The sequence below is a fragment of the Pelmatolapia mariae genome, linkage group LG15 (assembly GCF_036321145.2).
Source record: "Pelmatolapia mariae isolate MD_Pm_ZW linkage group LG15, Pm_UMD_F_2, whole genome shotgun sequence".
Classification (NCBI taxonomy): domain Eukaryota; kingdom Metazoa; phylum Chordata; class Actinopteri; order Cichliformes; family Cichlidae; genus Pelmatolapia; species Pelmatolapia mariae.
Window position 1 is genome coordinate 16,017,381 of NC_086240.1, and position 21,372 is coordinate 16,038,752.

Here is a 21,372-nt window from a genome sequence, read left to right on the forward strand (position 1 = left end):
TGATTTTTCACCAGATGACATAGCCCTGCTATTTAGCAGGACTTGGAACTGGCACAAGGAGTACACTAGCTTGTGGCCCCTGAGGCTGTGTTTGCGTAGTCCTCTCAGTCACATTTAAGGTGAAAGTGCAAATAAACAAATCTCATCTCAAGCCAATGCAGAGCTTTTCAGTATTCATCACAAATTCACTGGCTGAAGTTTTAAATCCTTCATATTTGCTTTTGTGGTTAGAGTTCAGCATGTACAGAGAGATTTTCAGATTTATAGTAAATCAGGTAATAGATCATACTATACATTTCTTCTTTTAGCTGCTCTCTTTAGAAGTTGCCTGAGTAACTCATTTGCTTCCATTTCACCCTATCCCAAACATCCTCTGTCCAGCCAATGCTCTGCATGTTCTCCTTTACTACATCCATGAACCTTCTCTGTGGTTTTCCTCCTTTCCTCCTGTTTGGCAGCTCCATCTTAAACACCCTTTGTCCAATATTTCCATCATCCCTCAACTGTGCATGACCAAACCACCTTAGGCTTGCCTCTCTAACTTCGTCTCTAATCTGTTCGACCTGAGCTGTCCCCCTGGTATGTTCATTTCTAATCTTGTCATTCCTAGTCACTCCCACTGAAAATCTTAGTATCTTCAGCGCTGCCTCCTGTCTTTGTGTCGGTGCCACTACTTCCAAACTATACATCATAGCTGGTCTCACGTCCATCTTGTAAACCTTTCCTTTCACTCTCGCTGCTGTCCTTCTGTCACAGATCCCCCCCTAACACTCGTCTCCTCTGGCTCCGCAAGGCAAACAGATCATCCTGTACAATATTTCCAAACTGTTATTGATTGTTAAGTAGCATTTTTTTACATTTCATTTGTATCTCATTAAATAGGATTTTCTATAAGAGGTTTTTCCTTACTGACAAGTAAAAGTAAAGAACTGACACCAGGGTTATTAAAAGAGTTACTCTTCACCTATCTACTAGTGCCTGTAAATTCTGTAAAAACATTTTGCATGTGGATGTTTTGGGTTATTCATAATTTTTTATGATAAATAAAGCAAAAGGAAAAATTAAATAGTCAAAAATCAAGGGTTTTTTTTTTTGCGTTTTTCCTTTTTTCTTGGTTCACCTGTAACGTTTTTTTTCTTGTAACTTAAATACCTGAAAGATTTTTTTTTTTTTAAAGTGAGATTATTTATCCTCCATTTCTTTTTCCCTAATGTGGGCATAAATTTTTTCGCTGTGCTTCAGTAAAGGCTGACGATTTTTTGTAGCATTGGAGCACAGTGTCCTCAGTTTCTCAGTGATTCCACAGTATTTCATAAGGAGAATTAAAATGGGATACATGCAGTCGGAGAGAGAGAGTGTGTGAGAGAGAGGTGGGATGGATGCGTGGAGGGGGGTGGGGAGGTGGGTGAGGGAGGCGTGGTGCTGAATGAACAGCTCCTCCGCTCATAAAGTAATCAGAGAGCTCCTCTGCTCCGTCAGAGCAGCACAGCCATGAGCCAGCCGAGTTCCCCGTCCTCAAGACCCGCTCTGACACTCCGCCTGTCCCCCTAACACACACCACACCACCATGAAGAGGCAAAACGTGAGGACCCTCGCTCTCATCATCTGCACCTTCACCTACCTGCTCGTGGGAGCCGCGATCTTCGACGCGCTGGAATCTCAGAAGGAGACGACCCAGAGGATGGAGCTGCACCTGAAGAAAGGGGAGCTGCTCCAGACATTCAACTTGTCCTCGGAGGACTTTGACGAGCTGGAAAAAGTGGTGCTGCAGCTGAAGCCGCACAAAGCCGGCGTGCAGTGGAAATTCGCCGGCTCCTTTTACTTCGCCATCACTGTGATCACGACAATAGGTAAGAGAGCAACTTGTTAGATCCTCTGCGGAAACTCGGACTTTTGTTTGACTCTCGGTTATTGCACAAACCGAAGAAAATTCGTCTCGACTATCAAATAAACCTGTAGTAGACCTAAAAGTGGAGCACAGTTTTAGATTATTGGGAGTATAAAGACAAAACGCGATTGAATATGAGGGAGGAGGTACCCCGATTTAAGTAATTTTTGTCCAACACTGCTGATCGCATTAAAATATGATCACGGCACAATGTTCTGGTCCAATCAGTGATAGTACAGATGAAAGAAACAGAGCATAAAATATCATGTTATTTAAAAACATATCAATGCAACAGGTTTATTATAAAATAGATACAGCCAAATCTGCCAGGAGACATGAAAACCGAGTATTTTAAGAGTATATGAAGGTAGCGTGTGTGTGTGTGTGTGTGTGTGTGTGTGTGTGTGTGTGTGGGGGGGGGGGGGGGGGGGGGGTCTTTAACCATAAGGGTTTCAATAATTTATATTTGTTTTCTTCATAGTTAGGGACATATACTTACTGTGATTGCTACATTTCTGGAAGACTACTGAGGGGCAGCCTCATCCACATGAGTTCTGCCTCGATATCACAAGTCCTTATGAATACGTGTGTGAGGAAAGTGGGAGAAAATTTGGAAAACTTCTGCTGTCAGGAAATACCAAAGGTAACGTAGGAGTGCTGTACCTGAACCAAAAAAACAAAAACAAAAAAGAAGAGCTCACTGGGAAAGCAAGCTTTGAATGTTACATCAGCTGAAAGTGGCCACATTTATTTTGAGTTCCAGCATTATAGAGGATCATTTAAAAGTCAAATTTGAAGCCGATGAGTGAGTTACTGTTAAGTGCAAACTTCTCTCCAAAGACTTCTTTTGCTCACGACTTTGTCATTAGACATGAGCTTCATAGAAACTTATTGGGACCTTCATTTGCCTCTTCATTTGTGCTCAAATGCATTTCTCCTGTTCCAAAGGGTCCAAGGACAACACCACAAGCCTGGCAGCTCTTTACTCAATTTTTATCAGTCTCGAAAATTAGCCTGTTTGCTTTAGTGGTTTCACTGGAGGTCAGCTTTACTCATTTTCTTCCATAGCACTCTCCGTGCTTTACTCAGTCTGACATCATATCAGAAAAATGGAACTAAAAAAAAACAAAAACTTTAATTACTGTAATGAATCAAATTGTCTTGTGATCTGAGGCAAGGTTTACATCAGCTCCTTTTGCTTTTAAAAGAGTTATAACCAGTTGTTTTATCATTATGCTCAAAATAGCCATGAGAAAGTGCATCAGAGTGAAAGGAGAGGTGGTACTGATGCAAATACAGAGAATTATCACCAAATTTGCAGCTCCCTGCAGCTTTAGCACATCCTTCACTGTAAATCTGTCTATACAGTAGATTATGGCTGCAACAGGTAGCTCTACTCAGTGTAGGTTCTTTAAAATGCAATTATACCCATTGAGAATGATTGAATTCCCATTGAGATCACAATGACATCTTTTACAGGAGAGAAAAGTCAAGGTGGAAGTTGCATACAATCACAATCACTCTACAAAGTCTGGATTTTCAGGTTGTCAGTTTAGACAAAATATCCTCTGTACAAGGGGGAAAGTGAGAAAATGCTGAAAATGAACCACATACTTCCCCAGTGATTTGGTAGAGACATAAAACAGCGATAAAAAGCAGCGAATGTTAAATAAGTTAAATATTTATAAAAGTTAAAGCGCTGTGCAACAAACTGTTGATCTTTTTTGATATTGCCTGAATTTTCAAAGAGTCTTTAACCTCTTAAGCCCCAAGCCTACCTGATCTCCTGCCTTTTGCCCCCGTATCAGGGGGCGTTGGGGCTTAAGAGGTTAAACAGTCCACTGTTCACAGACTTAATGCTTTTCCCTGACATACTGAAATACAATATAGCAGAAGTAATGGAGAACCATGCGCGCACTTAAAGGCTGTTTTAAAACTGCACATTTTGCAATTAAGAAAAATAATTGTACTACCATAGTAAGAAAATGGTTTGCATATGAATATATACCAATAAAATGTTTCATTAGATACTAATAATCCAAAAACCGTATTCAGTGTAAGTCATAAACCATAGTTCTTAAAAAGATAAGCTACCTCTATTACTAGACAGCCAAAGTGGCAAATTGAGATTGTTGTGTTTGCTCATAAAGTCATATTTTCATAGATTACACCACCTCATTTATTTCTATACATTTTTAAAAAGGCTTCACTGTTTCCCTACATCACATTGTCCTTATCTGTCAGAAGCTGTTCTTATCTTCGTCTCCTATCCGAGTTTTCCTCCTGTATTTAGTGACCGGGGCAGCAATGACTATTGACCTGTGACTTGTAACCCTATCAGATGCAGGCAACTAATTGCACACTACCCCAGCCCCCGGGTGGCTGTAACTGCATTCTGTAATTGCGAGCCTCGAGGCTGCTACAAATACAGTGATTGGCGTTTCAGTCTGCCATTAAGTATTAATGACAACACCAGAGCCTCGCTGTTCCACTGGACTCCTGGCACATGAAATCAACAGTACACTGACACTGTACTGTACACATAATATCACACAGCCGTGGCTTATAGCAAAGTCCAAATATTGCTCCAGGATATGAGAGTGGAAAGCCTAATTTGTTAAGCTGAAGCGTAAAAATAGACAAGAACCTCTTAATTCCTCGCTTATTCTTTGAATCTATAATTAAAGTCATTTTCAGAATGAGGCCTCAGGACTTTCCGCTCCAACACAGGACACCCCCAAGGACCAGAGAGCTCAGTATGATGTGCAAACAGCTCAGTATCAAGAATAAAATGGGGAATTTTCCATGTCAACTGCCAGCTAGCACATGACAGAATCAGTCCCTGCAAGCCGTAATGATAATTTAAGATAAATCAATGAGCCACAATATTAAAATCACTGAAAGGAGAAGGTAATAACAGGGATCATCTTGATACAATGTAATGTTGTGCTAAATACCCCAAATGACTTAAAAACATTTCAAAGACTTTGAGTAATTGACTCGTCTGTGTGATACACCTTTAAAAGCCCAGTACATTAAGTTCCCACCCTGACCTTCAGGAACAAAAGGCCCTACAGGCAGAACACTCTTCGAGGTCCTACATCCAAGCCACGATGGATTTTAGCATTACAAGTGGGAGTTGCACAGTATTAGACAGGTGGTTTTAATGTTTTGGCCGATCCATGTAACTGACAAAGGCAGGACAAGCTACAGCCAGTAAGCACATATCGTTTTCTAAAAGAGAAAAGGGAAGGAAGAGGTTGGGGTGTATACTTACTAACCCAACTGTGGGAGTAATATGGAATCAATTTGGGATACACCTCAAGGAAAAAAATAAAAGAGCTTTGGGGAAGAAAATGCTCTCTAAATGCCAGCTGGGGAGCGCCTCTGCACGATTTCGAACTGAGTATTATAAAATGTGGGGGTTAAGAGTCATCTTCCCTGTATCCTCACCCACCATAGGGGTGAACATCTTATCACTGCCACACCACAGGGCAAACCTTGAACTCTACCAGGCAGAGGACTATTACATAACACAATCCGAAAGAAAGAAGGACAGGGGCATACAATTGGAGGTCATGAGAAGCAGTCGTGGGCAGATGGCCATCATATAATATGTTGACTTACACTATAGAAGTCTTTGTGTAACAAGCAATATGATATCACTGTATGATTACACAAGCCAAATTAAATGGCTGGTTTGCCGGAATTACGCTCACACATTCACTGAATTGACTTTCACTGAATTCAGACAGAATTCCGCAGAAAGAAAACAAATTATATTTATTGTTCTCACAAGTTTAAAAAACACATTTAAAAAGCAAAAATAAAAAACTAAGAATTTTTCTATTAGCATTGTATTGAAGCCCATTAAAAAAAAAAAGTATCCATAACTCGAAATTTCGAGTTACTAATTTAAAATTTTGAGAAAAGTAAGTTATTTCAAGTAATTTCAAGTTAGCTCTGCCAATCAGTAATCTACGTGAATGACATCATTTTCTTGTTACCCGGCAGGATATGGTGCAGAGGAATGCACACTCAAAACCAGATCGCAACAAATTGGCCCTTTCAAGAGTACGTTTGCTGATAGTAACACCATGTGATTCAGCTAATAACACAAAGATTTCATTATTTGTGAAGCCCCGCTGAAAATACTCAGCAATTTGTGCATTCATGACTGGCTTTAATACTGGTAGCTTAGCTGTAGCATTTGTAGCTGAGGGCTTCAGCTTCCAGGTAACAAGGAAATGACATCATTCACGTAGATTACTGATTGGCAGCGCTGACTCAAAATTTCAAGTTACTTTTCTCAACATCGATGTTTTTGGATGTTTGATAGAAATCACATTTGGTGTCACATATACAGTGAAAGCTGCTCACATCGCAGATGCACAAGATGTTCTTTAACACTGGTCCTGTGATGCACAGCAACAGACAGAGACCAATTTCTGCAAACTACAATCTTTTAATCAGCCTAATCAGGACGTTGTAGTGTCTAAATGGAACAGAAATGAAATTATCTGGCACCAAACCACAACAGTAGTCGCATCAAGGCACTTCATTCTGTAAGATAGTGATCCTACAATAATAGAGAGAAAACCCAACAATCAGACAACCCACTTTGAGCAAACACCAGGCAACAGTGGGAATGAAAAAATACCTTTTAACAGAAAGAAATCTCCAGCAGAACCAGGTCCAGGTAGGGGCTTTGCTGTGACTGGTTGTGGTAAAAAGACAGCAAAAGTAAACAAACCACGCAGCTGAACAGACAGAGCTGTGAGTAAAACAGGACGCATCTGACCCATCACTAGGTTCAGATTTTGTGACATCACTGGCACCTCACCTCCCTACTTATATGGTCTTTGAAACACTGTAATAAACTTTATAATAACTTCCCAAATAATGTTTATAGATGCACAAAATACCATTAAGCTGCAATTTTTTTTTTAAGTTTTAGAAGATTTTGTTTTTGTAAATTTGTAGCTTTACAAAGATCTAATATTTTCATGCAAACTAAATATTAACCAACTGATCAACATTATTTACCACAATTCCTTTTTAACACTATAAAACAAGCTGGTGCATTTTAATTTAATGCCGTTTTGAGTGTCAAGACAAACCTACAATTGAAATGAGAGTTTTTTTTCTTTGTTTTAACAACTCTAACCCTAGCAACACCTTGGTGACATCACAGCCTGGAAACCCATCAGGCCCAGCTTTAAGGGCTTTCATTGCAGGAAGTAGTCATGCTGCTCTGTGCACCAGTCAATGTTTATAAATCCAGACACCTTCACAAAAGCTAACGCAAAGCTGGGTAGCATAGTGGCGTGGACTGGGTTCGACTGGGGCCTTTCTGTGTGGAGTTTGCCCCATGACAGCTGGGATAGACCCTGATAAGGATAAGTGGAAGAGAATGAATGGATAATACAAGGCTAAATTGTAATTAGATTACATCCAAGGGATTACAAAACTGCATTTTTTCACCTTCTTGTTCAGTTACATCCAACTAAAGCCTGCATAAAAGTGACTGGTCAGTGGAAGTGGAGCTACAGGCGGACTGCAAGGCTTCTTTTACCTCTACTTCCTGTCCTTTAAAATCTTGTCTCCTACCTACATATTCACGTGCATGACTTTATAGAGATTAACGGTATTGTTAATTCACCATTAACAATAACTTTTCTCTAACCACACTTTAACTACATGAACAGATACTGAAAAGAAAAATGTTGTCTGCAACATATGTTCATAAAATAATTGTTACAATATATTTAGATTAGCCTTCTTAAACACTTGGACCACCTAAAAGAAAAAGAAACAAGCCTTTTTTAAAAAAATGTCCTATAATGGTGTGCCTTCTCTGACCCAATGACAGCTTGGACAAGCTCAAGCCTTCTCATAAGCCTGAATTTAATCAGCAATCAGTGGAAGAAATCTTTCTTTGCAGTTGCTGCTTCCTCTCTCCAACACCATCATATAAATAACTACAATTTTCTGAGGTGATTTAATCATGTAAAAAGTCTCATAAAAGACAGAAAATTCGACAGGAACATATCCCAGTAACTCTGAATAAACCGCAGACCTCACTGTGAGTTATGGAGCTGGTTCTTACAGATGGAATACTCTCATTAAAAGCACACTCTTCAGTAAATCATTCACTAGAATGAGGAAAACATAACTGGAAAGAGAAGAAAAAAATATGCAGGACAGAAAAAAATGCATGAACGAGCTAATTCAAAATGAATAAATAAAAAAATTTCAACTTCAAATTCTTGTTGATTGAAGTTTTTTTCCTTCCACATGTGTAATATCATATCATGTACCTCAAAAAAAAAATGAAAAAAATCAACACCTTGGGGGTACTGCTATAGCTCACTTGGTCAAGCAGGCGACCCATACACCGTAAGGCTAGGTTTGAATCTCCACTGTCCTATCCCAAAAAAGGCTAAAAAGACCCCCCAAAATCAACATCTGTATTTTCTTTTCATGTCTTTCATTGAGCTGTGTCCAGGTACAGTAGGATATCACAAAGTTCAAGTCTGCAAACTATTTTCTGCAACTGTATTATTTAGGTGAATGATGCAAAAAGTTAGTTTTTATTTTGCATTTTCAGCAGAAAAATCAATATTTTAAAAGAGGAAAAAAACAAATAAAAAAATAAGCATTTCTTTTCCTTAGGATCATCTAATATCTAATCCCTGATGTCATTAACCTTCGCTTTGGGCTCATAAAAACATTTTTCTTTTGAATAGGATCTAAACCCACATGGTTATAGTTAGAAAACCATTACTTCAAAAAAAGAGCATGTTTTGCTTGGATTTTTATGACAGTGAATCACCTCTTGTTAAATAGTTCTTGTACAAAGATCATTTGGCTGTTTGCCTATTGTTGATTCAGTAGACGTGAGCTCATTGTCTCAATAGAGACACATCATCATCTGTATTCTTTAAATCTTTAATCTTCTGAGGAGAAAGAAACTGAATCCAAATGTGTGCGGGACATGCTGTCTCTACTAGTTATTATAATCGCAAGATAAAGCCTTGGAGTGTTAAGGAGAATCCCCTAGTTTGTTTGCAGGACATACTCCGCCATCACATTAAAAGTGGCTTGGATCACAGTGCTGAAGCCCTTCCAGCGCTGGTTTAGTTACTCTGTCACCAGCAGTACATCAGTTCTTGATGTGCTGGGCAGTTACCAAGTGCGTAAGCACATTAGTGTATGCATGTGACGTATGCTGCTGCTTAAAATGAGCAGGCGTGCTCAGCAAATCCTCTCTGGGTCAATGACTCTAATGTTTCTATATGCGGGCTGGCACTGAATAAAATATCTGATCATTTCTCTATCTCCATTGCTGGCAGCAGTTTGATTTGGCAGCAGGCATGAACCCGTCTTTTAGCTGTAGCATAATTACGCACAAGGGCACGTGTTGAATTATTAATGCAATTAATTACTTACATTAGAATCACCATTATTATTCAGTCAGCTTAAGAGGTTAGTGCAGTAAGTGGTTGAGTGCACAAAGAACGTAACTCTCAGTGGATGTTCCTCGTGGGCGCACCGAGACGAATACTTCAGCTCTTCTCAGAGGAAAGCGGAGAAAGTGTCGGCTCTGGGAAGAGAAAAGAAGGTGAAGAGACAAGTGAAAAGACATCAGCAAAGATAAAAACAATTATTTATGTATTTATTTATTTATTTTTGTCTGACAAATAGTGAACTTTTAAAAAATAATTTTTTGTTAATTTTGAATTTTACTCCACATGCTTCAGTCCAGAGGTGTTACCAGGAAATCATTATCCATTTGTTTTCTTCCGGTTTTCTTATTCAGTGACAGTGGCTGGAGCCTGCCTACACGAGGCGCACAAATACCTACAACTTTTAAAATAATGATTTTACCATCTGCAAGGCTAATGACTCAAAAAGTCATTGGTGTTATGGCCGATGTGATCCCATCTTAGTGTTTGACATGTGCAGTTTCCACTCATTTTGTAGTGAAAGTTTTGACTGAATTTCTAAAACATCAATATAAGAAAAGAAAACTGGATGCATATCTCCGTCCACTAGTGTTATGCAAGCTCCTTAAGGTCCAAACTCTCTGTGGGTGCAACTCATGGATGAATTAAGGAGAACTGGATACTAAAAATGGTGTCTGCTTGCTTGAATGAAAATTGTTCGCCTGGAGTCCAAAAAGTTTCCAGCTTTGAGGTTTGCTTGTGCAGCAAACTGCACATATGCATTAGTGTTTTCCCTCAGTGGCCCTGAGTGTGGGTTTCTGCTTCCTCCGCTGGCTTTACGTTATGACGTACTAGCATTTATAGAGTGCTTTTGTAGTCTTACTGCCCACTAAAAGTGCTTTAGAATACAGGCCACATTTATAATAAATAATAATAATGGATTGCATTTATATAGCGCTTTTCGAGACCCTCAAAGCGCTTTACAATTCCACTATTCATTCACTCTAACATTCACACACTGGTGGAGGCAAGCTACTGTTGTAGCCACAGCTGCCCTGGGGCAGACTGACAGAAGCGAGGCTGCCACATCGCGCCATCAGCCCCTCTGGCCATCACCAGTAGGCGGTAGGTGAAGTGTCTTGCCCAAGGACACAACGATCGAGACTGTCCGAGCCAGGGCTCGAACCGGCAACCTTCCGATTGCAAGACAAACTGCCAACTTTTGAGCCACGATCGCCCAGAAAAAATCCATTTAGTCATACATTTCATTCATACTTTATTCTATAGTCATTAATGACTTCATCTACCTCACGTCCTTAATGAAGTTAGAAAGCCTGAACTGATGATATCATGAAAGAAACAACGTTTATGGGGGGAGAAAAAAAAGAGTAAAGATGCATACTGTATGAGTGTGAGGGAGGCTATAGGGTAGTTGCCACATTACACCCTTCTGGTGTTTTCATTGGCCACAATTTTTACCCCTGTCAACTAAACCGAGTCATAGTAATTCCTGGCCTGCATCTGCATATACCTGCAGATTTAGACATAGACAAAATTCAGGCTTTTCAGTCCTGCTGCAGCAGATGTATAAAATCCAACACCATGCAGGCTGTCTTTACGAACATTTGTGAAAGAAACGCTCATTCTAAACAACAACTAACTTCGAGTGTAGTACTGTAATAGGATGCCACCGGTGCAACAAGTCAGTTTGTGAAATTTCTTCCATACCAGACATGAGTTTCCGACCTCCTTTGGCATTAACATCAGCACAAAAACTGTGCATCAGGAGCTTCATGGCATGGGCCGAGCAGCAGCTGAAGATGGTAACCATAGAAAATGGTTTGTTCAATCGTTTATTAAAAATAGGATGAATGATGAGTAATAACTTAATGACAAAATAAAGAATTTATTTTAAGTGTCAAAATTTATGCAAAATTCATTTTCATTTGGATTTTTATGCATAAACTGAATGTTTGACGGAAACACAATGAACATGTAGAGCACACAGTCTTCTGTGACAAGTCATGTGTCTAATCAGATTCAAGAAATCCTTTTTTTAAATCACATTAAAAAGGGAACAAGCTTTATTTTAGTTTGCAGCCTTTTTCATCCTTCAGGTTGCTTTGCACTTTATTAATAACTAATCAAGATCACGTGTTTTCTCTAAATTAAGGGGAAGAAGACACGTAAGATGACAGATGTATTCCATATTAACACTTGAATTATTTTTAATGCTGCTGATACATAAATGCTTTTTAATTAATCCTTTTTTTTTCAAAATATCAGCATTGCTCTTATAATTAGAAATCCCGAAACACAGTTTTCAAATGAAAAATAGTCAAATATTATAAAACTCATTTACAGTAAATAAATAAAGAATAGTTATAATCAACCAGAGTGGTTTTAGTTTACAGTTTAATTGAATTAGTCGTGAACTGATCCCGATGCTGCTGGGGAACAGCTGCTATCTTTTCGGAGATTTCGGGGATAAGGTAACTGTAACTCTTCTGTGCTTCTACAGAAGGTCCCCCAAACAGAACAAATTACCTTACATAACCCAGTGTTGCACTCTGAATGTTGGGCTCTGCCCTCCAAACCCATCATGCAGACACACTTGGATGTAATGTGACATAGAGCTTGAAAAAAAAAAAATCCTTTCCACTTCTCATTTTTACAGGAGTGACATAATACCAGTGTATTTTCATAGCATATACAAGTTTCAAGCCCCAAAGATCACAGCAAAAAGTGTGCATATGCATGTTAGTAATAAAACAAATGATTAGACTGAGAGTCTGTCAGTCAGTGTGTTCACAGGGTCGTCTTTAAAAGCCTCAAGAGTTGAATGGATGACTAAGCTTTCTTTGTTTTATTCGTCCAGCTCTGTGTCGCTGAGGTTACAAGCAGATCACAAATCTGGAAAGGAAGACAGTCATAAGTGTGCAGCTGAATAAGGCACACTGGTTAATGCAGATGATGGGGTCACTGAGGGAGACATCATCAAAAAAGGAGAAATATTACACAGAAGCCTCTGTGTAGGTTTTCAAATTGATATAATGTCAACTTTCGAGTCCTCCCACCTGATGCGTCTTTGTTTTCCAGTTTGTTTCAAGCAAAATCAGTTAAATAATCTCATCATCTTAATTGACCATGTTCTGATGCCTCCGTAAAGTCCCAATCACTGTGAACAGTGAGTTTAACTGAGAAATACATTTTACTCTCATTTCCAGTCAAGCAGAGTTATGTAATATACTGCCAGACTCATACTTCCAGTAGTCCTTGTTGCATCTTAGTATGAACATGTGATTAGAAACTGTAGTATCTCATTGAGCGGATGTGGCTCACTAATGCTGGGCTCATGTGACATACTGCAATGCACATAAACATCCCAACAAAGAGAGATAGCTCCTTTTGAATCCCCTCGTTTCCTTGTGGTGATGCTAAATATTGTTGTATTGATCTATAATGAACTTATGGTAATGATCGATGTTTTTCCTCAGGAAGCCGCAAACAATTGTGAGCTATAATAACATAAAGCTTGACTTCACTTTGTGGCCACTGCTAATTATCTGCAATTACACGGTATAAGTTAAAGGGTTAGCTTCCCAAACAGGTTTTCTAAATAGAGATGAATGTAATGTTTTCCCTTTTGTCATGTGCTGGTGGAAGTGATGAATTGGCTGAACTCCCACAGAGTTGGTGTTCTTTTGGTTTACATCTGATGCCACCCATTGTTTGGATGGAAAGCTTTTAGAAGCCAGAGTGGTGGGCTGGTATTTATAATTCCCTGTTTCAATGATTTCATGTTGTTCTTTGCGTCACCATGTGACTTTTCCCCAAAATTTGCCCTGTAATTTATGATAGTGTATTTTGCATCCATGTTTAAAGCAAATCTGTCCTAACATTCTGCAGATTAAAGTGTACACTTTCTACTCATTTTCAGTTCCATGTTTTTATTTGTGGACTCTACTGGAGTACAGTCAAGCGCTGTTCAGCATCTGTTTGTAACAAACTGTTTAACCTGTTCTCCTTTTAAGCCAACTTTCTTCTGATTTGTCACCCTATCAAACAAAACATTTGAGCAGGATGTGGGTGGGGCTTCTGTGCTTACAGAAAGGACTGCGTTCCTCAGCCATGTGCCTGAAATCCATATTAGGAATAAATATATATGTCACGGTCTGCCACTGCAGACCGTGTGGAGAGTGTGTGGAGGACTCAGGTGCAGACACAGGCGAGGACATGAAACTGAGTTCGAACAAAAAGCGAGCCTTTATTATGGCTGATGACATGGAGTTCAAACCAGGCAGAAGCACAGTGACGAAACTAAACTATAACTAAACTGGGAAACTGATACTATGATAAACTATGAAGACACAGAAAACCATGACTAGGAATACAAAGACTGACCGTGAAAACATGGAGGGTGGGAACATAGACGATACGACACAGACTGCATGAAACACAGAGACTAAATACCCACAAGGATGCTTAGGGGAAGTGGAAACACATGAGGGGGAACAGCTGATACACATGAACCTAATGACAGGACAGGGAAAGTGAAACTACATACGATGAACAAGGAACACCGGACTCTTTCAAAGTAAAACAGGAAACATGGAGATTAGACACGACATGAACGTAACATAACCACACAGACATGAAGCATGACAGGTAGACGCACGAACCAGGGAGACTGAGTACAGGGGGAGATGACAGAAAGAACTAAGAAACAAAGGACTAAACAGCAACCTAGAATTTAACTAGACGAACTAAACTAGAGCATAAATGAATACAAAAGATACATAAAAACTCAAACACTGGGTCACACGACCCAGGACCATGAAAATATATATATTTAGAAATAATATAATATATAATATATACGTTTTAGAGGAACCTGAAGCCTGAGCCCTTTGGCTCACAGGGGTTACTTGCACATATGCGTTTTGACCCACTCTTCTTCACAACACTGCTTAAGTTCATTGAGGTTTGTGGCCAGTTTTTTATGCAAAGTGCTCTTAAGGTCACTTTGCATAAACAACAGAATTTCAGTCAGGTCGAGTTCGAGTTTTTAGCCATTCTCTTGTACATTTGCTGTTGTGTTTGGGATCACTCTGATTTTCCATGACTCATTATTGGCTAAGCTTTAGCTGTGTGACAGATGGCCTTTTTGACTCTTGAATACTTTGGTATACAGAGGAGTTTGTGGTTCCTTCAATGACCGCAGGGTGCCCTGGTCCTGCGGCTGCTATGCTATATTTGGTTTTCCCAACATGTGATGCTGTGCATTATGGCCAACTATCTCCACTTTGGTTTGGTCTGTCCAAATGACCTTTTTCCAGAAGTACTGTGGTTTGTTTAGATGATACTTTGGAAACTTAAGATGTGTTGCCATGTTCTTTTCAGAGAGGCAATCCTTCCAAACAAGCCATACTTGTTCAGTCTTTTTCTAATTGTGCTGTTATGAACTTAAACATTTAAAATGCTAACTGCCCTTGGAGTCTGAGATGTAGCTTGTGGAGTTGATGAAGCTTCTCTGAGCTTTGTAGAGTCAGACCTTGGGGTGAATTTACAGCAGTCCACTCCTGGGAAGACTGTAGTGTTATGTTAACTGATACCAGCAAAGTCCCCAAAACTTCTGCTTTTATAAAGGTTATTAACTGCATCTGATACGCAGCACCTGTCTGCTACTTGCCCGCTTAATTCCCGTGGTCACAGTAAGTTTTCACTCGACTCTATATACTCTCTTCTTTTTCATATGACTGTAGGTCTGTTTGACTGTTAGCTGACTTCTTTACTATTAAAGGTAGACCAACAATCAGTTGTCAGTCAGAGATCTCTTTTCTGCCTTCACGAAATAATTGCTAATGTAACTTAAAATTAAAATTAAATTAAATTAAATTTTAGTCAAAGTGTTTGAAAGTTGGCCAAACTTTCTCTGTTATGAATTGGGTTAAGCAAGTAACCAGCTTTTTAATTATGATGGCAGCACGCCACATAAATTAACTTTTACAAGACATTTTGCATCTAAATTTCAATGTTTCCTAATTAAAAATACAGCGCTGTATGTTCTTTGCATTAGTGAAGAAGATACAAACCTTTACACTCAGCCACAGGCACAAACTGAGTACATAAATACTGAAACATGCACAGCTGTTACTGGCTGAGGCAGGTTGTTGCTGGTTTGGATCTGAAGGAGTTAGGTCTGAGAAAGTTGATAGAAGTCACTCTCATTGCTGCTGCTGCTGCTTCGTTCACATGACCAGCCAATGTTTACCTATTGTGCATCTGCTTTATGCTCCGCTGCCTCTATGGAAAGTTGAGTACTTGCCTGACTCACTAAACAAAACATGACATTGTATTTATTAGACTTTATATCCCAGCAGGAGCTGGCTGGAGTTTAACCAAATAAAATAGTACACAGTAGTGAGATCTCCCACTGATTCTGTTCCAGAGTATAAATATACAAGATACAACATAAAATCTTTTCTATATTGGGGCAAACTGGCTGCGTTATGGTTTATTTGATCAGAAATATGAACTCTTTCCTGTGTTTTTTCTCCAAATGTAAGAATGCCTATAATCTCATATCCTGCAATATTGAATTATGAGCCTCTTTCACAACCCAGAGCTTTTAGTGAGCGCTGGCCGCTGCTGCTCAATTAATGTCCTAATCCTTCCATTGGAAATTTGAGATTAACTGAGATGTGTCCTAGCTTCATCAGACACTAAATATGTATTACAACTCAACACTGTAACAATGTAAAGAAAGATTTCAGGGTACATGGGAAAGAATTTGTGGGATTATACCGTTTTGTCTGCGACAGTTTTTAAAATAAATTATAAATGTAAAATATTGTTGTTAGATTTGCTAATTAACTCTGTTGGGAATGTGATTTATTTCAGTTTGTCTGTTTTTTTGTCTCTTAAAGTCAGGGACATGAGAAAAGCCTAACTCAGACCTTTGTGGGGAAAACTACATTATAACTTAGGATGTCACTGGAAAACCCTCCAACCTTATGCTTTAATCTAGTCAGATCTGTACCTTCCCAGAAATCTAACTATACATCGGGTCGACGCAGCCCACAATGACTAAATGGCATGGAAGCTAACTGCATAGGGTTAAAAAGGGTTTCCACTTATGTTGTAAGCTACAATATGGATTTCCTGCAGAAGTCTAAATCAGGCTAAATGTCTGGAGTCAGTCTTGATCCAGATTTGCTCTGAATTCAGGGTCAGACTCTTTACCATTGTGGGATAGAGCAAAAGTGGGCATGTATATGTACCATATATCTTCAAATACACATCAAATTAAAATGAGAACTATGAGCAGAAATTAGTGTTTAATTAGTTTAAATCAAACTGTGATTTATTAGAGCCTCCATGTGCTTCTGAACTTAATAATCGGGTGAGGATCAAAACAACTGCACCAAGACTATTTTGAGATTCCAGAGAAACTCCAAAGCAGTTTGTTTATGGTAAGAATGCCATCTGACCTCAGTCAAACCCAACTACTAGCTGTACGCAGGAAGTTTGAGCTAAACACCTTCCCATGGCCAGGTGTGCTTAGCACGTGTGCTGCCTCCTGTGCAGTTCACTGTCTTAGACTCAGTGTATCACAGTTTCTTAAATTTCATATCAAATTCATTGTCCACTACACATCACCTGGTTTCTAGGCTTTCATTAAGCTGAAGGACACAACAGCACTTTAGTCTTTGTCAGATTTGTTATCCCAACCTCTGGTCAGGCCCATGGCGCATCTGTTTATTGAAAACATATATCTGTGTTCCTGCGAGTCAGCTGTCTTCAAAAAGTGATGCATTTGTGTTATAATATTTCCTCTGAATGTCTTAAATATACCCCTGACAAATACTCTCCATATTAGAATAATTAAGGAAAGTAAAGCTAACGGTGAAATCAATAAAAACTAGAATGAAACGAAATCATTTCAAACCACAGAAACTAAACTGAACTAAAAACAAAACTGAAAGTCAAAACAACATAAAAATAAAAAGTAATTAGGAACTATAAAACTATAATAACTCTGGTTTCGCCAAGGTTTGAATTCAATTACATGAAGGAAAATTAGCCCCTGAGGAGTTTTGAAGTTCACTGAAGACCATAATGACTTCTAGGAATAAGATACATCAGGCTTTGAATACACAGTCTGTGTTTGTCAGCTGGACCAATTCATTTTTTTTCTTTTGGTCTTTCATGTTACTTAAAGTATTAAGAACTTGTCTTTTTTTCATTAAAAAAGACAGGGCTGCTGTTGGAAGATGAGACATGTGAATCTCTGCACAGAGCAGACTGACTGCTTGTTAAAACTGTCACTGGGCTGCGTTCGCCGCGTTTCTCTTCTCGTGACCTGAAAAGGAAAGGTATTGGAAACTTGTGCAGACAGTTGGGTCGTGACTCCAGGAGCAATGCTGGCAATAATGCTGTGAATATTACACCTCTTTGTTTTTCTGACTGGGTATGGAATGTAGAGGCAAAATGTGTGTATTACAGTGTGCCCCCCACCCACCCAGCTGGGCTGGTTTTATTTGACCGATTGATTTGGTTTTAGGTTGTAGCACAACGTGATATGATACCTCTGCTTCTCTAACTTCTGTAACTGAATGCAATCATTTCAGCCAAGAAGACATCAGCTGTTTATACATTTTTACCTTTGGGACATCTCAGCCTGTCTCAACTTTGTCTGTGCTGTTCATCGAAGTTTGTTTTTTTTTGTTTTTTTTGTAATCACTGATGTCCGAAAGCCGTTAAAGCGTTCAGTCACATATTTCCAGGTGGTATTACAGACATGTCTGAGCTAGCTGCAACCATGCTCACTCATCGCTTCTGCCAGAACATGATAACGGTCCTTACATGACATAGAGGTGGATGCACACTGCATACTGTTGAAAGAATCTGCATTTCTAGGTATCGGTGCAGTTATGTAGACTTTATAAAAATTACTTGTAGGACAAATCTGCTATGTTCTGGCAGCATAATCTGTGCCATTTGGGCAGTTTAAACTTCAGAATTTTTTATTTGCTCTGCTACCCTTCTCTTAATGGTTCTATAAGTGAGATTTTAAATTTTAATATTGCAGCACAGATCTATTGGGTATTAAAAAATAAAGCGGAGTAATGGGGTCTTTAGCAGAGAATGAATTGGTACTCCCTTTGTGTTTATAGTTATCCACAACATCATGTCAGGTTTATTCACATAAGTCTCTCAGTTTAAGCCTGTTTATAAAAAGTGTGAACGTAAAACTGAAAGCTTGATGAAAGGCTCCAGCCAAGAGAGTTTAGATTGCAACATAAAAAAAGAATAAAAACAGGATTTTATTCGTGTCATTTACCTCATTCATGTAGCTCTGTCTCTGCAGCTGTTCCACTGCTTTTTGTTTCTCCAGCTGAGCTACTAAAAGCTATAAGTGAAGGGCAAAATATGGAGATTGTAGAAGACTTATAAGAAAAACAAATGTATTTAAGAACAAAAGAAATGAGATAAATAATCAGCTCATCGGTGATGTGGTTAGTTTGTAGACTTGCGTATGCTGTACAAGTAAACCAAGAAATAGAGTTCAAACAAAAGTACATGGAACAGAAAGAGTAGTTGACTGCTTAGGACAGGATGTACCGGTGGTAAACCAGAGTGACAAAATTTACTCTTAACCAGGGGTGAGGCAACTCTAGGCCTCAAGGGCTGGTGTCCTGCAGGTTTTAGATGTGTCCTTGATCCACCACAGCTGATTTAAATGGCTAAATGACCTCCTCAACATGTCTTGAAGTTCTTCAGAGGCCTGGTAATGAACTAATCATTTGATTCAGGTGTGCTGACCCAGGGTGAGATCTAAAACCTGCAGGACACTGGCCCTCAACACCTGGAGTTCCCCAGCCCTGCTCTAAACCATCCACTCCCCTTATCTAGCCACAAAACTTAGGTTAATCTAGAGGCCTGCGAACCATGCACAGTTAAACAAAGAGCAGAGGAGCGCAGCAAAACAGCCATAAATATACATGATGATGGTTAGCTCAAGAATTAAATTTTAACCTTGCATGTGAAAGTAATGATAAGCAGGGAGCTGGTAGAAGAGAACCTGGAGAGGTGGAGGTATGATCTGGAGAGAAGATTGAAAGTCAGTAGAAATAGTAAGTAAGTAAGTAGAAATAAATGCATGTATGTGAATGAGAGGGATACGAGTATAACAGTCGCAAGGAGTAGAGGTAGTGAAAATAGATGAGTTTAAATACACTATATTGCCAAAAGTATTTGGGTGTACTTGAGTAACGTCCATCCATCCATCCATCCATCCATCCATCCATCCATCTTCTTCCACTTTATCTGGGGCCGGGTCGCGGGGCAGCAGCCTAAGCAGAGAAACCCAGACCTCCCTCTCCCCAGCCACCTCCTCTAGCTTATCCGGGGGAACACCAAGGTGTTCCCAGGCCAGCCGAGAGATATAATCTCTCCAGCGTTTCCTGGGTCTGCCCCGGGGCCTCCTCCCGGTGGGACATGCCCAGAACACCTCACCCAGGAGACGCCCAGGAGGCATCCTTGTCAGATGCCCTAACCACCTCAACTGGCTCCTTTCGATGTGGAGGAGCAGCGGCCCTACTCTGAGCCCCTCCCGAATGGCTGAACTTCTCACCTTATCTCTAAGGGAGAGGCCAGCCACCCTTCAGAGGAAGCTCATTTCTGCCACTTGTATCCGCAATCTCGTTCTTTCGGTCACTACCCACAGCTCGTGGCCATAGGTGAGGGTAGGGATGTAGATCGACCGGTAAATTGAGAGCTTCGCTTTTATGCTCAGCTCTCTCTTCACCACGACGGACCAGTGCAGCGTCCGCATCACTGCAGCCGCAGCACCAATCCGTCTGTCGATCTCTGGCTCCCTTCTCCCATCACTCGTGAACAAGACCCCAAGATACTTGAACTCCTCCACTTGGGGCAGGAACTCATCCCCGACCCGGAGTGGGCACTCCACCCTTTCCCATTCTTAATCCATAAGGTTTAATATGATGTTGGCCCAGCCTTTACAGCTACATCAGCTTCAACTTTTGTGGGAAAGTTTTCCACAAGGTTTAGCAGTGTGTTTATGGGAATTTTTGCAAAAACTTTGCTTGACAACACTTGACAAAGTCTTGGCTTTGTCTTGGCTTCCGATTTTGATGACTTCTCTTCCTGTGTCAGCGCTTATGCGGCAATATTGTCTGAGTGGCGATACCTATTGTTCAGGAGAATACTGCAGCAGCGGGTATAAATACAAGTGACTGTGAGATGGAGGTTGCGGTGGTGAGCGAAGCGAACATTTGTGGGTATATTGGCACCTTAATAAAAAGACAGGACAAGATTTGAAATGAGCACATCAGAAGAACAGCTCAGGTTGAGCAGTCTGGAGAAAAAGGTTAGAGAGGCAAGATGGTAAGAAGGTTCATGGATGTAGTGAAGGAGGACATGTGGAGGGTATGTGTAACAGAGGATGTTGCTTGGGATAGGGTGAGATGGAGGCAGATGATCTGCTGTGAAGATCTATGATGGAAGCAGCTGAAAGAAGACGATGATGGGAAAGTGGTGGCAAAAGCTGAGCTGATGTTATTGTCTTCAATTAATATAACCTTTCTAGCTGTTAATGAAATACAAAGGGAGGGAAAGATGCTGCTCGTTTGATTTGAAACACCAGAACTCTGTGGTGGCTGCTCTCTGCACCTTTAAATCTACTGTCATGTCGTTCAAAAGGGCACTCATTCATAAATTATGTAATGCGCACACAGAAAGAAATGGATAGATGTTATGTTTATTGTCTCTGTCACATGGTTAAATTCAAGGACAAAAATTATCTGATGCAATTGTAACCATAGATTTGGATTCACGCTATTGAAAAATGCATCGCAAAGAGCATGTCTGCCAACTCTCAAGCACATTACAAACAAATGTTCCCTTTTCATTCCTACATCTGTCATGTAAAAACAAGCCTGGAAACACACATCTGCAAGATGGTTTTTACAAAATCAGATATTAGCTCTACGACATATTTTCAGCCAAATA

The 21,372-nt window shown here is 39.8% G+C and overlaps 1 protein-coding gene across 1 annotated transcript in view; it reads left to right on the forward strand.

Annotated features, from left to right (window-relative positions):
* Positions 1 to 1,461: 1,461 nt before the first annotated feature.
* The window catches only part of kcnk3a (potassium channel, subfamily K, member 3a), a 46,659-nt gene continuing 26,748 nt past the window's right edge, over positions 1,462 to 21,372 (forward strand). Inside the window, exon 1 of the mRNA XM_063496253.1 lies at positions 1,462 to 1,850. Coding sequence (XP_063352323.1) covers positions 1,568 to 1,850 — 283 coding nt within the window. The 5' untranslated portion in view covers positions 1,462 to 1,567. The remainder of the gene's footprint in view (positions 1,851 to 21,372) is intronic.